Here is a 15,111-nt window from a genome sequence, read left to right on the forward strand (position 1 = left end):
GTAACTTTAGCTTCACATAAGGAAACATAAGTGATTCTAAGAAGGATGTGAATTTTTGACTTATCCATTATAAGAAAACTTCCCTCTCTAGGATGAGAGCATGAACATGGGTGAATGTATAAATATCTGCTTTTCCCTAGAGAGCCTCCTTTTCATCTGACCAGAAGAGGCTGGGGTGAGTTTCCTGTCAGAGTTCAAGTTCACTTTAAGGACAGCCAGAACAAGCGGATAGATATCATACATAATCTGAAGGTATCGTGACAAAGCATTGCTCCCCAGAAATGATATATTTTTTTCCCATCATCTATTTCATATGGTAATGAGGGAGGTGGTCATGGACAGTGGAAGCAGGATAATCATTTGAGCATGTTATGCTTACTGTTACAGCACTTCTTTGTCCTCTGAAGGTTGTAGAGACAAGTTACTTTCTAGCACAATGTATTTTCTTTGAAAAGATGAACTAATTGTTCAGATAATGTGAAGACTTGAATTTTTATCAAATCTTACCATTGATGTGTTACTTGAGACTAAATAATTGAAATCTTTATTTTTTAAAAAATGTTAGCTTTTCTATAAAATGTTTATCTCACAAGGATTAAGGGAAACAAACATATTTTGGCAATTGTAAAGTACTGGGTTGCAATATCTAGTTTGTATGGTCAGAAATTCTTCATTGATGTATTCACATGATTTATTATGCAGCCATTATAAATTATATTTTATGAAGAGTTTTCTGTTTGTAGAGAAAAACTACCATTATAGTAAGTGAAAAGCAGAGCACAAAATACTATGTATATGAAGTTAGCCATGATTTTTAAAAGGTAGAAAAAACAAAACAATATACCAACTATTGGCGTTATTGAAGTAATGAATTGGTGGGCAATTTCCCCTATACTTTTTTCTGTTTTCCTGTTTGTTTTAACGTTTTTGCAGTTCTATATAATAATCATATTTAGCTTTTATAGTTGGAAGACAGACCGTTTTAGTGCTCCCCCTAGACACTCTTTGTAATGTATAGTAGAAAATATCATCTGTTCATTTTCTCTATGTGATATAATGCTAACATTTTACTTCTCCCAAAGCATCCCTACTTTTTGGCTTATCACATTGTTCTAATTCCCAAAATTAAACTCAATAAAGCTGAGTACATTTATAGAATTCCTTTTACATTACCTTTGTTTTATAAATGTACCTCTTTAAACCCTGAGGCATACTAAAGTTTTCTCTCCATTAGTGATAGATGGTACTGCTTAACTTGACTTTTAAGTTATTTTCTACAGATTACTGTAAGACTAGATTGCCTTATAACCTCAGAGAAGAACAGAAACCAATTAAACAGCGTGTAGGCACTTCATTCAAAAGGACAGAATACTGTTCTATTTGAAGAAAGTCTAAAATAGTTCTGCTTTCTTTTAACTTATTTTAATCACTGTACATAGCATATTATGTTGCTGTAGGCAACATAATTTATTTAGTCTCTAAAATAAAGGGAATTGTTTACATGGTTCTCACATATTTTATTGTGCATATCACCTAGAGTTCCCTGTAGAAAATTATTTGAGACACAGTGGTATAAAATGACAGTGAAGTACTTCTTAACCAGTTTTTCTAGAAAACATAATTTTTACTATTTTTGTTGTACATTGACCTCAAAGCTTTAAACACTTATATTCTGGCCACAGGATCTTTATTTTTAGTGGTGTTGTCATTTTCCCTGTTTGGTTTTTTTTTTTTTTTTTTTTTTTGGCAGGGGCCGGGGGAGGCACCAGGGATTGAACTCAGGGGCACTTGACCACTGAGCCACATCCCAGCCCTATTTTGTGTTTTACTTAGAGACAGGGTCTCACTGAGTTGCTTAGCACCTCGCTTTTGCTGAGGCTGGTTTTGAACTCGCAATCCTCCTGCCCCAGCCTCCAGAGCTGCTGGGATGACAGGCGTGTGTGCTATTACGCCCGGCGTTTTCCCTGTTTTTTTCTGTGTTCTTAGAATGAAAGATCTTTCATTCTTTCCTCTCTGTTCTAAATATTTGTTCAATTGAAGACCATTATTCTTTCTAAACAATCTTTCTTATATTCCCATTGTTGCTAGTCTGTGTTCTGCCTTCTTTAGTTTATCTCCATTCCCCTCTGTCTGTTCTACACACCATCATCAGATCAGTCTGTCCAAAACAGCAGAACCATTATGCTGTTCCTTTTTTGGAAAACATAATTTAATTCTTGATGTTCAAGTTCAGACTCCCCACCTATTTTTTAGGGTTCTTCCTGTTTTGATTCAACATACTTCCCCTAAATTATCTTGCATTAATCCTCTGCATGAGCATTCTCTAGTCATCTCACTCTTTTCATGTCATAGAAAGTCCTTGGCTTTTCTTTCCTTGTACCTTTTTTTCTCATCCTCTCCTCCTCCTCAAGCACTTGTTTGAATCTTTCCATTCTTCAAGTTCCTGTGTAACTTTTTCTGGCTATTTTAAGCTCATAGCGATGTCTGCATTTTACTCTACAGAGTACATAATTACATGTATTTGATACTGTAAATACTGAATTAAATACTGACTATTCTTAAGTGTTAGATTTTGCAGAATATATGAAATTCCCTGCATCCTCAACAGGTAGTCACTTAACCCTCTCTTCAGCATTACCATGGAGCACAGCACTTCCAAATAAATGTTTTATTTATTTGGTAAATAAAATTTTGAAATATTTTTTTCATAATTTACTTAAAACTGCTATTCTTCTTGCAAAACAAAATAACCTTGATCTTATTGTTATAGCTTGATTTTAAAATAATACTGTACAACATTGTGATTTATAAGAACTTAAAAATTTCAGTAATAGCCTTCATGTCTCTCCATAAATCATTTTTTTCTCTAGGCAAAACTTGTTTCTGTAACATTTCTTGTATGCTGTGTTTTCTAGTTCCTTTTGCTGTTTTGATAATAGTTCTGTTTTTATCAATGTCCCTCTTAAAATCTGGTCTTAAGAATGAAACATATGCCTGTTCAGAATATAGATAAACTGTTATTTTCATTTTCTAGGGGATAAGAAAATGAATGTCACTAAAATTGCCCATACCTATTTAGCAGTCCTACTCTTGGCTAAGGTTAAAATATTAAAACTCCAGATCTCATCTGTGGAACCTGTCTTAATCAACCCTATGTTGCTTTTTTTTCTTCTGGACACTAAAATCTCTTGACTGACTTGAGTTGCCTTCCCTGTGTCGGCTATGAGGAGCTCAGCCAGGCTTGATATCTGCCTGCTTTTTTTTTTTTTTTTTTTTTTTTTTTTTTTTTTGATCTTGTGAATAGCCTAAGGTCTGTAAATGAGCACAGACCTTTATTTTATTCATGTATTTATATGCGGTACTGAGAATCGAACCCAGTGCCGCACATGCAAGGAAAGTGTTCTACCATTGAGCCACAACCCCAGCCCCATAACATCTACCTCTTATCAGCCTTTAAAACCTTGTGTTTACTAACCTGCCCTGGTTTTGCTAGTTTTTCCTTTCTTTCTACCCAACTTATAAACATGTTTTTCCTGTCAGTCTTACTGTACAATGTTTATATGGATAAGCTGTCACAAATTTCTTTTTTTTAAAGATGTCAGGATGTAAATTGGAACACAAAAAGAAGTAAACCCCTTCCTATGTAAATGTAAACTTTGGTTTATGTTATTAACATTCCCTCAGTTTATGCCTTCTTTCTCTCCTCAAAAATAAATCTTTCAACTTATTTGTGTGTGGGCAGGGGGCGGGTACTAGGGATTGAACCCATAGCCTTATACATGGTCGGCAGATTCTCTGACACCGAGCTATATCCTCAGCCCCCAAATAAGTCTTTCATGATGCTAATATATTTGAAATAGTTAGCATTGCCTGTCATGCCTATATTTTCAAGAATGAAAAGTTTTTTCAAGAATGCTTAATAACCATACATTTAAATATGTAATTGTGTCATCATATTACACGCATATTTTTATAGCCTGTCATTTAAAATGTATTTACATAACTTTTGTGAACTCATCTTAGTAGCTACATAATACTTCACAAGTTGATTATCCGTGTTTACTTAAGCATTCCTTTTATTGGACATCTATGTTTTTAGTTTGTGGTTATAGATGATGTCACAATAAACTTCTGGTGTGAAACTTCCTCCATTTTAGGGTTGTGCTTAGAATAGGTTTTTAGAAGTAAATGGCGTACATTAAAAATATAATAACTGTAAGGCTGTGACTATTTTTGTGTTTACCCAGTATTTCTGCTAGAAAATTGAGGATTTTTATTGAAGCAATGACGTGCTTGTTTACATTATGAGAACATGGATCCTGTGATTAGCCTAAGGTCTGTAAGTGAGCACAGTGAAATTGAACACTCTGTCCTTTGTCTTTCAATAGCTGGACAGAACATACACTGGCCTGCAGACACTTGGAGCAGAGACGGTAGGTGTTTTTCTTATGGTCTTCTTTCTTTCCTTTTTTTTTTTTTTTTGGTGGTGCTGGGGATGATCTTCATTTTTAATTAGGGGGAAAATGAGTGTTAGATCTCCTTCTGAAAAACGTTTTTTTCCCTCTCACTCCCTTTGTGTTTCTTTTCTTTGTAATTGTTTAATTGTAGTTAAATAATTCATAAAATTTACCATCTTAGCCATTTTTCATTGTATGGTCTGGTGGCATTAATGCATTCTCACTGTTGTGAACCCATCACTACAGCTCATCCCTTGAACTCTTTCCACCTTGCAAACTGCCAAGTCCACGTGTGTGGAGCAGAGTTACCCTTTCCTCCCTCGCCCCATCTCTAACAATACATTCTATTTTCTGTGAATTTGGCTACTCCAGGTACTTTATAAATGGAATCATTTAGTACTTGTCTTTTGTGATTGCCTTTATTGTACTTAGCATGGTGCCCTCAGTGTTCATCTATGTTGTAGCAAGTGTCAAAACTTACTTCCTTTTTAAGGCTGAATATTCTATCATATTTATATATGACCTTTTGTTTATTTAGTCATTCATCAATGGACATTTGGGTGCTTCTGTCTTTTGATTATCATAACTAATGTTCTTATGAACATGGATGTACAGATAACTGAATCCCTTTTTTCACTGGGCATGGTATCCCATGCCTGTAATCCTAGCGACTCTGGAGGCTGAAGCAGGAGGATTACAGGTTTGAGGCCAGCCTCATTAATTTAAGGAGACCCTGTCTCAAAATAAAAACCAAGGGCGGGGGTAGAACTGGGGATTGAAATGGAACAAATGAGGATTGATATTTGCTTTGTGAATATGTCAAAATGAACCCCACAACTCTGTAAAACTATAATGCACTAATAAAAACAGCATTTTAAAAAGGACTAGTATTGTAGCTCAATTGTAAAGCATCCCAGTGTTTAGTCCTAGTACCAACAAAGAAAAATTGATGAATCCCCCTTTTCAGTTCTTTTGGGGATATACGTAGATATGGAATTGCTGCATCATTTGCTAGTGCTATTTTAGTTTTTAAGGAAACACCGTGTTATATTTTCCATGGCAGCTGCATCGTTTTATATTCCTCCACAAGTATGGAGTTTGTTTTTATCCATGTCTTCATCAATACTTGTTGTTTTCTGATTTTTAGTTTCTGTAGCTTTTCTAATGGTCATGAAGTGGTATTTTGTGGTTTTTGAGCTGTGTTTCTCTAGTGATTAGTGATGTTGAATATCTTTTTCACGGGCTTACCTTATTCCACTGCATAATCATCATATATTTTATGCTTTTTTTTTCTTTTTCAAAATAGCATGGTGCAGGGGCTGGGGTTGTAGCTCAGTGGTAGAGCACGAGTGTGGTGTAACCATTATGTGAAACTTAAAAAAAAAATTGTGCCATTATTACTTAAAATCATGTATTGTTAAACTGTATTTGATGCAAGATTAGGATGCAGGGAACATTTGTGAATATACCTTAAAATTGAATAGTCCAAATAGATATACATCAGTTTAGTAACATTTTCCAGTCTGAAAAAAAAAGTTAAACATTAGTTTTTATTGATTTGTGCATTATAGACGAAATATTACACTTGAGAAAATTTATTATAGTGTTGTCAAGTATGGACGTATAAATTTTAGTCTTCTGTCCAAAGATTCTGTGCCTCTATCATTGGTTTTGTTATCTGATGAGCTGTCTTTAGTGCCACCTGTAAGGTGTGTTTACCTTTGGCACTGCAGCTCTTTAAACAAACCATGCAAGTGGACTTTTGGCACTGGCAGTGAGTGTGCGTTGAGAATCCCAGGCCCATGGCTGGCAGTGTGCAAGAAGACAAATGTGCATTCCTGTGCCTCTGGTGTGACTGCCTTGCTGCTTTGTTTACATTTTAAGCAGCATGAAGAACAAAATTAATTCCATGCAACAATTGCACAATGTAAGGTTATAAACCAGTTTTTACATTGAAAAAAACAGGATGTGACAATTATGTGGTGAAATACAGTATTTAGCCATTTTATTTTCTTCAGAGAAATGTCTACTCAAGTAGACAATCTGTTTTTTACCAGATTGCTTTTGCTGTTTTGAGCTGTAGGAGTTCTTTATCTTTATATATTCTGAACATTAATCACTTATCAAACACACAATTTGCAAGTATTGATGCCCATCCTGTGATTCATTTCTCTACAAAAGTTTTTAGTTTGATGTCCCATTTACTTGTTGTGTTTTGTTTGTTGTTTGTTTCTTGGGTTTTTTTCCTGTGATTTTGGTGTCACATCCAAGAAACCATTGTGAAATCCAGTGTCATGATGCTTTTCCTGTTTTATTCTAGGAGTTTTATTATCTTAGCTTTTGTCTTTAGGTCATTGATCCATTTTGGGTTAATTTATATATATAAAGTGAGGTACTACATTTGCATGTGAATAGCCAGCTTTTCTTGCACTATTTTCTGGAAAGACTTTGTCCTTTCCCTTATTGAATGGTCTTGGAACCTTTGTGGAAGATCATTTGGTCATACATGTGAGGTTTTGTTCTATTCTGTTGTTCTGTGTGTCTGTCTGTATGCCAGCACATACTGCTTTGATTACTATAACTTTGTAATAAATTTTAAAATCAGGAAGTGTGAGATCTCTTTTTTCTCTACCCTCTTCTCCATTTTTGTTTTTATTATATAATATCCACAGTAACTATTATAATCAAAATTAGTAGTCAAATCTTTATCTAGAGAAACGGACTGTATTATTAGCAGGAGACATTTATTGAGCAACTACTATAACCTATGCACTGGTCCAGGTGTTGGCAATACAAAAATGAACAAGATAGTTCTTTACTCTTAGGGAGTTACATTCTTCATAATTTGGAGAATGAGGAGAGTAGGCAATAAACACGAAGCAAATAACAATTTCAGTTCCAAATAAGTACTTTGAAGAAGAGAGTAGCTGGGGACAAGAGAGTTGCATATGCTAAGGTGGTTGTGGAAGATCTCTCTGAAAAGGTGACATTTTATTGAGATCTACTGATGAGAAAACCATGCAAAGATTTGGAGGAAGCATGGTTCTAAGGAGTAGAAACAGCAAATAGAAAGGCTTTTCACTGAAGGTATTCTGTTAAGCCAGACTACATCACATTCTAAGATAAATCCTTCAGTTCTTGAAATGAAAATTGACTTTGAGATGCAAGTAGATGTTGTTTGTCACGTCTCTTATTAGAGTACCATGTTCTAGGACAGGACTGGAGTATTCTGTGACCCCAGTGGTGGATTCATCAGCCCAATGGTAGCTCAAGCACTCTACCACTGAGCTACAACCCTAGCCCCATAATTATCATATTTTAAGTGTTCACATATGTAAGCATATAAGGTGTACAATTTATTCTAAAGGGTGTTGTCCAATTGTGTAGGTAGTGGATGTTGAACTCCATCGGCATTCTCTTGGAGAAGACTATGTTTACCCCCAGTCCTCCGAGTCGGACATCTCCGATGCCCCTCCATCTTTGCCTTTGACCATTCCAGCCCCAGTAAAAGCTTCTTCACCAATAAAGCAGTCCCTCGAGCCAGTACCCGATACCTCTGTGGAGAAAGGTAATGCTGCAGTCTTCCTTGTATGGGGTCTCTCTGGGGCCATTCTTTCTCATTTGTACAACACAATATAAAACTTCTGCCTTCAGTGACTTAAGAGAATATGGAAATTAAATTTTCATAAATAGGCATGCTGCCAGTATTACACAGTTCTATCAAGGAAATATCAAAATTTCTGCTCCTCAGAAGCATTTTTCCCCCATAAAGTGCTACTGACATAAAAAGCAGGTGTCACCAAAAAAATTAGATTTTTATCCTTTGCTAAAAATCTCTGATTCAGCTTCTGATTGTTTTAACAGAATACTTGAATATTAAATATTTAATCTTAGTTAAAATAATGTTCCAACATCAAAAAAAATCCATGGTATTTTTATTTAATAAATATGTAAGTATACAAATACCATATTTTAAAAAATATTTCTTTAGTTGTAGATAGACACAGTATCTTTATTTTTTATTTATTCATTTTTATGTGGTGCTGAGGATCGAACCCAGGGCCTCACTCGTGTAAGGCAAGTGCTCTACCACTGAGCTACAATCCCAGCCCCATAATTACCATATTTTAAGTGTTCACATATGTAACCATATAAGGTGTACAATTTATTCTAAAGGGTGTTAGTTTTATCTCTAAGCCTGTATTTTAATGTGATGTTAATGTTTTAATTCTTTTATAAAATGTTGGCCTATTTTTTTCTTTAGATTTTAATTGCATCCTCTTTATGAGCATTAATGAGATCAGACATCATTAGATTAAATGAATGGTTTCTTTTTTAGTTTTTCCTCATTTCTAATTTAAACAATTTTTAATTTCATATATTAAAAAATGCAAGAACATAACAAACTTTTGCTTTTATATGTGGTTTGAAGTTAATGATTTCTATTTTTTTAAATTCTTTTGTTGTAGAAGGACACAATACCTTTATTTTTCTATTCATTTTTATGTGGTGCTGAGGACCCAGTGCCTCACATGATAGGCAAGTGCTCTGCCACTGAGCCACAACCACAGCTGCAATTTCTAATTTCATAACAGAAGCATTTTAACTAAATAGGATTCTAAGCATGATACCTTCCACCAAAAAAAGTATAAATGGGTAATTGATTATATTTATTTTACCATCAGTAATTTGTATAAATAGGTATTAAAATATACTGAATAATATACTGATTTTTTAATTCTTTGCCACAGTGGTAAGGTTTTGCTATTTCAAAATGATTGATGACTTATTATTTGCCTGCTAAATTTCAAACAGGATTCCCATCCAACACTGAAGCTGAGAGACACACTACATTTTATTCTTTGCCATCTTCATTGGAAAGAACACCCACCAAAGTGACATCCCAGAAAATTACCTTTTGTTCTCATGGCAATTCAGCTTTCCAGCCAATAGCATCAAGCTGCAAAATTGTGCCACAAAGTCAGGTTCCTAATCCTGAGTCACCTGGAAAATCCTTCCAGCCCATCACCATGAGCTGCAAGATTGTCTCAGGTATACAGGAGATGTGTTGAAGACGATGTATGTAAAGTTGGCTGGATGGTAGAAGGGTTGGAGTGAAGTTCTTCTAAGTAATATTTGTGTTTCTTTTCCTATCTCACTATTGATTAGCACAGCTGCCACAAAGCAAAATAAATAAATAAATAACCATACACACAACTTATTTATATGAGACGAATTCTTTAATGGGATGAAGAAATGAAACTCAAAATGGTCAAATTTTAGTTTCCTAACGTTAGCGCAGATAAAATTTTGATAGAGTAACCTGGCTGAAATCAAGGTAGGTAGAAATTGAGTTTGAGGATTCTAAGTGGAAACCAAAGTAACTAATAATAGAAAAAATTTAGAGGCCTTTTGGCTTGAGGTTAAGCTTTAAGTGTTGGAATTGAGATACCTTCTGTTGTCTCCATAACCACACAAGCAAATTATTCATTCCTATTATCAGTAGTATCTGAGACTTCCCTTTCACTAAATTTTGATTGTCTTTTGCCTTGTGGAAGTTTCACATTTATGTAAAAATTATGAACTTTTAGTAGAAATACACTTTATGGCTTTCTCTCTACCACTTCAGAAAAGACATGGAAAGCTGGATGTGGGGGGTGCATGTCTGTAATCCCAGTGGCTCAGGAGGCTGAGGCAGAAGGATCCTGAGTTCAAAGCCAGCCTCAGCAATGGCGAGGCATTAAGCAACTCAGTGAAACCCTGTCTCTAAATAAAATATAAAATGGGGCTGGGGATGTGGCTCAGTATGTCAAGTGCCCCTGAGTTCAATCCCTGGGTTCACTGGCCCCCCCACCCCCAAAAAGAGCCATGAAAGGGGTGATTGAAAACATCAAGCAGGGAGAGCATTTGCATATAATGCTTAAATGAAAGAGGAAAAACAGGAGTCTCTACTGCTATACATGGACAGCTAAGCAGAATATGGTCCATATCTTTGAAATAGATAAAATCTTTGAATTGATTTAAGGTAAATTTCACCTTCCAGCTTGGATTTTGGAACCTGCTGCTTCCAAGTTGGAATAGACTGAACACAGAAGTTGATTTGAAGTTTAGAGAAATTTGCAGGTGGCAAATTTGATCAACAAGGCAGTTGAGGATGTTTGTTCATGACTACCCTTTGAGAGTGCTCTGTGGGAACATGAATCTTGGATTGTGGCTTTGACATAGTATTGACAGATTTTTGTCTTGAGCAGATGAATTTCATATTTTTCTTTTAAAAATTAATTGTGAATTAAAACAGCAGGTTCCTAGAAAACTACTTCCTAGTTTTCTCTCTGATTTTAGTGTTTTGAGTATACCACCCACCTGTGACATTGAGAGAATCTTCATGCCAAGATAATTGCAGTTCCAGTTCCACTGTCACATAAAGCTTGCTTTTTGAACTTTAATGTGCATTCCAGAGGATCTTGTTAAAATGCAGATTTATATCCAGTAGGCCTGGGATAGACCTTGAAATCTTTTTCTAATGAGTTCTCCAATAATGCTGAAGTTGCTGGTTTGCAGATTAGGGTATGTAGTGGATCACAGTACTTCCTGACCTCAGCTATACTATCACTGCTGCTGCTCATCACCACAAGCATACAGTCCCGTTTTTTCATCCGGACTTGTTACCTTAGACTGACTAAACTTACTTTGCTTTTCTCCTCTTTTTCATTAATAAAGGTTCTCCAATATCAACGCCAAGTCCATCACCATTGCCTCGAACCCCAACCTCCACACCAGTCCATGTGAAGCAAGGCCCTGCCAGCTCTGTTATAAATAATCCTTACGTTATCATGGATAAGCCTGGGCAGGTGATTGGAGCCTCTACTCCTAGTACAGGTGTGTATATGGCCAATATTTGTGCAATCCAGAGGATTTGATCTTTTATTAAAGACTAAATCCTAGCATGACTTGATAGCCAAGTGATAGGAAAATAAAATTTCCATCCATTAAAAAAGACTATATAAAGTAACATCAATACTGTCTCTGAGGGTAGATCTGTTTTTTGTACAGGTACATTTTAGGAATGAAAAGTAGTGAGCCATCATTAATTTTCTTTAAAGAAATAGTTGATTTTCTTTTCATTTAGAAATGAAATTCTTGTTCTTTTGGGGGAATACAAGTAAGTGCCCCAAACTTTTCCAGGTTAAACTTTTAGAACAGTGATAGTTTTGTGTACCATACACATTTCTTCCCAAGCAACTTGATATTTACTTATCTTCAAATAAGACACATTTTGCTTTGGGAGGAAAATTGAAACCTGTAGTTATAAAAAGAGAATACTAGTAGGAAGAGTAAGTCTTTGGAGTCACCATATTTGTCTTCACAATGGCATACGACTGCATAGTGCTTTTCAGTTTTTTGATGTTCTTTTACTAACATTGTTTTATTTATTCCCTTCACTTACCCTCTATAAATACACATGTTCCTATCTGTAAATTTCATTGATGTAGGGAAACAGTAAAAGAGAAATGAGATTAAAAAAAAAAAAGGATGATTATAAAGTAATTAGGCTTTTTTTAAATTTAATCTTTTGGATTTAATGCACATTATTATATGGTTTTGTTTGTTTTTTGAAAAGCTAAATAAGTACCATAATGATTTTTAATTGCAGAACTTTAAAAAAAAAAATACTGCTTTCCGGGATTACCTAATACCCTTTGAACATATTTAGGAATGTTAAATAGATATATTTTCAGGATGCTTAGTTTGGGGAATCAGCCACAAATCTTTAGGGGTAGCTTTGGAAATGGAGTAGGTGATTGAATACCATTTTAGGTCTCAACTTGTTGACTGTTAATAATGTGACTTACTTTCATCAGACTTACATAGTTGCAGACAGTTGCACAGGAAAAGCATAAAAAGTTTAATGTAGGCAGATTCTAGGGTAGACTAAGACATTCTACAAAGTAGTTTCACTAGGTATGATCTCTAATGAAACTACTTTGTAGAAGCTGACATTACTTGAATTTTTGTATTCTGGCCCATTTGTTAAAAGACCAATACCGTTATGCTGTTGTGTTTCTTCTTATGTAAGGAGTAGAGTATATAATGTGTACTTTACTTTTTCTTCTCTTTTTACTTACTAACTTCTTATTTCTTTGCAGATTGAATTTGTGGTCAACTTTGTCTCTGAATTCTTAAGTCTCTTTTTCCCCTAAAAGTTTCAGGGTTATAAGTATTCAACCCTTAAAAATGAAAAATAAGTAGTGGCAAAGAGAGGAGGGTGATGGAAAATGGTTTAAAATTACTTTTGTAAATTTTACCCTGTATTTCATTTTTAAATCTGCCCTGCTTACAGGAAGTCCTACAAACAAGCTCCCCACAGCTTCTCAGGTCTCCCAAGGAACAGGTTCCCCTGTTCCTAAAATTCATGGAAGTAGTTTTGTAACATCTACAGTCAAGGTAAAGCTCTCATATGCATTGCACTTTGCTAGTTTGTAAAGACAGTGTCACAGCCTTGGCAAGAGTGTTAGCTGATGATGCAGATTTTACAAATTAGGCTCTTCTTGCTGATAACTATTTTGAAGGTCATCTACTGTAGACTCTACTACTTCACCTTGGTCTTTTCCTAGTGTAGAAAATGCTTCTGAACATTTCTATCAAATGATTACCCATTTCAATTTGAAAACGGTGTGGTGAGGTGGTGACCTTACTTATTTATGTTTTGATGGAGATGACTTTTTTTTAATATTTATTTTTTAGTTTTAGGTGGACACATATCTTCATTTTATATTTATGTGGTGCTGAGGATGGAACCCAGTGCCTCATGCTTGCTAGGCAAGCACTCTACCACTGAGCCACAACCCCAGCCCCTGGAGATGACTTTTTTTTTTTTAAATTTTTTAATATTTATTTTTCAGTTTTCAGCGGACACAACATCTTTGTTGGTATGTGGTGCTGAGGATCGAACCCGGGCCGCACGCATGCCAGGCGAGCGTGCCACCGCTTGAGCCACATCCCCAGCCCCTGGAGATGACTTTTTAAAAACTATTTTCTTACAAAAATATTTGTCTGACACCTTTCATTTTTTCATATGTTTGGACTACCAAAAATAGAAATATTTCGTCTTGTACGTGTTAGTCTTTTAGTTATTTGAGAATAATTCTTACCTCCACAAGTTTTTTCCCTTCCTCTTCAGAGTGAGTAGTCCTTCAGAATTTTGGAACTCCAAATGATCTGACTTGTTCAGATCACAGTGCTAAATATCCACTCACCATTTGGCAATGACACTTCCCCACTGTGTGGTTAAATTAGCCAGCTTCCCTGTTAGGGCTCCCTTAAATCTGAAGCATTTGAGTATCAACTCCTATCTGAAAAACCGTGAGAATGTGAAGGTTGTCTCTTAGATGACGTGTGCTGAACATAATTCTTATATTTAGACACATGGTAATGATAATCTTGAATAGTTTCCTGGCCGAAAGCTGGTTTCCCCTAAATTCTGTGCAGTGTGCAAGTAGCATGTAGGTGAATATCTGAACAATATTAATTTCCTTGAAGGTCTTAACTCTTGTCAGTTTATTTTTGATGTTTGTTGATGATCTTTTTATTACACAGTCAAGAAATATTCTTAACTTTTCTTTTTCTTAAAATTCTAAATATGGCAAATTGCCTCTGAGATTGGCATTTTGTCTTTGAGAATTAGAGACCATCTACGGTAGTTCTGAATGCCAACATTGTACAGATGTCTTTGCATATACTAATTAAGTTCTTTACATTTTTTTAGTAAGTCCTTATTGAAAAAATTTCCCTTGTATTCTAAGTATTGAATGAATTTCACAAATCAGGTGAAGTTATGTTAAGAGAACATATATTAAAACAACTACCTGTTTCAACCATTAATTTATTTAGTGAATTGGCTAAATAGAAAAGAATAAAATGCAGTGCCTGTCCTTTAATAGTTTACTCTCTGGCGGGTGCTAGGCATGCAAGCTGAAGGTTGTAGCGTAGGAGTCTCCCCAGCAGCAGCAGGACACATCTGAGTAGCTTTGCTAAGTTGTAGCTTTTCTTTGCATTTGGTTTTTAAAACAAGATTAAAATATAGATATAGAGGCTTGGAAAATCCCTAAGAGTTTGGGGGTTTTGTTTGTTTGTTTTTGTCTTGTCTTTTGGTTGTTTATGTTGGTACAGAGCGTCACAGTTTGTATTAAATGTAGATGACTTAGAATTTCTGAAATCACTCTTTTTGACTTGATTGCATAATATGTATTTATATACACACAGCAAGAGGATTCTTTATTCGCATCTATGCCACCTCTTTGCCCAATTGGGAGTCACCCTAAGGTTCAGAGCCCCAAACCTATTACTGGAGGACTTGGAGCTTTCACAAAAGTGAGTATTGAGTCTGTATGGTCTTATTACATAATCCTTTTTGTGGCATGTTAGAGTTGATTGAGACTACCTCTACAACATGTTTCTTTCTAGTATGTTTCAACTCTGAAACCAGATCTTAGTTCTGGTACATGTTTCTATTTATTTACTGATACCCACTTCCTTGGAGTCCAGCAAGATAGGGAATTCAGAGAGCACAAACTAGGTTGTTTCTCTTTAGTGCTATTTTTCTACTAATCTCTAAAACAAATGACGGAAGCACAGGGTCAAGTTCAGGGTCTCA

General features: G+C 35.3%; 1 protein-coding gene across 5 annotated transcripts in view; it reads left to right on the plus strand.

Annotated features, from left to right (window-relative positions):
* Window positions 1–15,111, plus strand: part of YEATS2 (YEATS domain containing 2) — an 88,792-nt gene that overhangs the window by 33,510 nt on the left and 40,171 nt on the right. For all 5 annotated transcript variants that reach the window (XM_081302355.1, XM_081302354.1, XM_081302357.1 and 2 more), the window contains 7 exons: window positions 141–252; window positions 4,389–4,433; window positions 7,845–8,025; window positions 9,273–9,509; window positions 11,178–11,336; window positions 12,799–12,902; window positions 14,721–14,828. In XM_081302355.1, the coding sequence (XP_081158481.1) occupies window positions 141–252; window positions 4,389–4,433; window positions 7,845–8,025; window positions 9,273–9,509; window positions 11,178–11,336; window positions 12,799–12,902; window positions 14,721–14,828 (946 nt within the window). The remainder of the gene's footprint in view (window positions 1–140; window positions 253–4,388; window positions 4,434–7,844; window positions 8,026–9,272; window positions 9,510–11,177; window positions 11,337–12,798; window positions 12,903–14,720; window positions 14,829–15,111) is intronic.

The sequence above is a fragment of the Spermophilus citellus genome, assembly GCF_964194105.1.
Source record: "Spermophilus citellus genome assembly, chromosome: 7".
Classification (NCBI taxonomy): domain Eukaryota; kingdom Metazoa; phylum Chordata; class Mammalia; order Rodentia; family Sciuridae; genus Spermophilus; species Spermophilus citellus.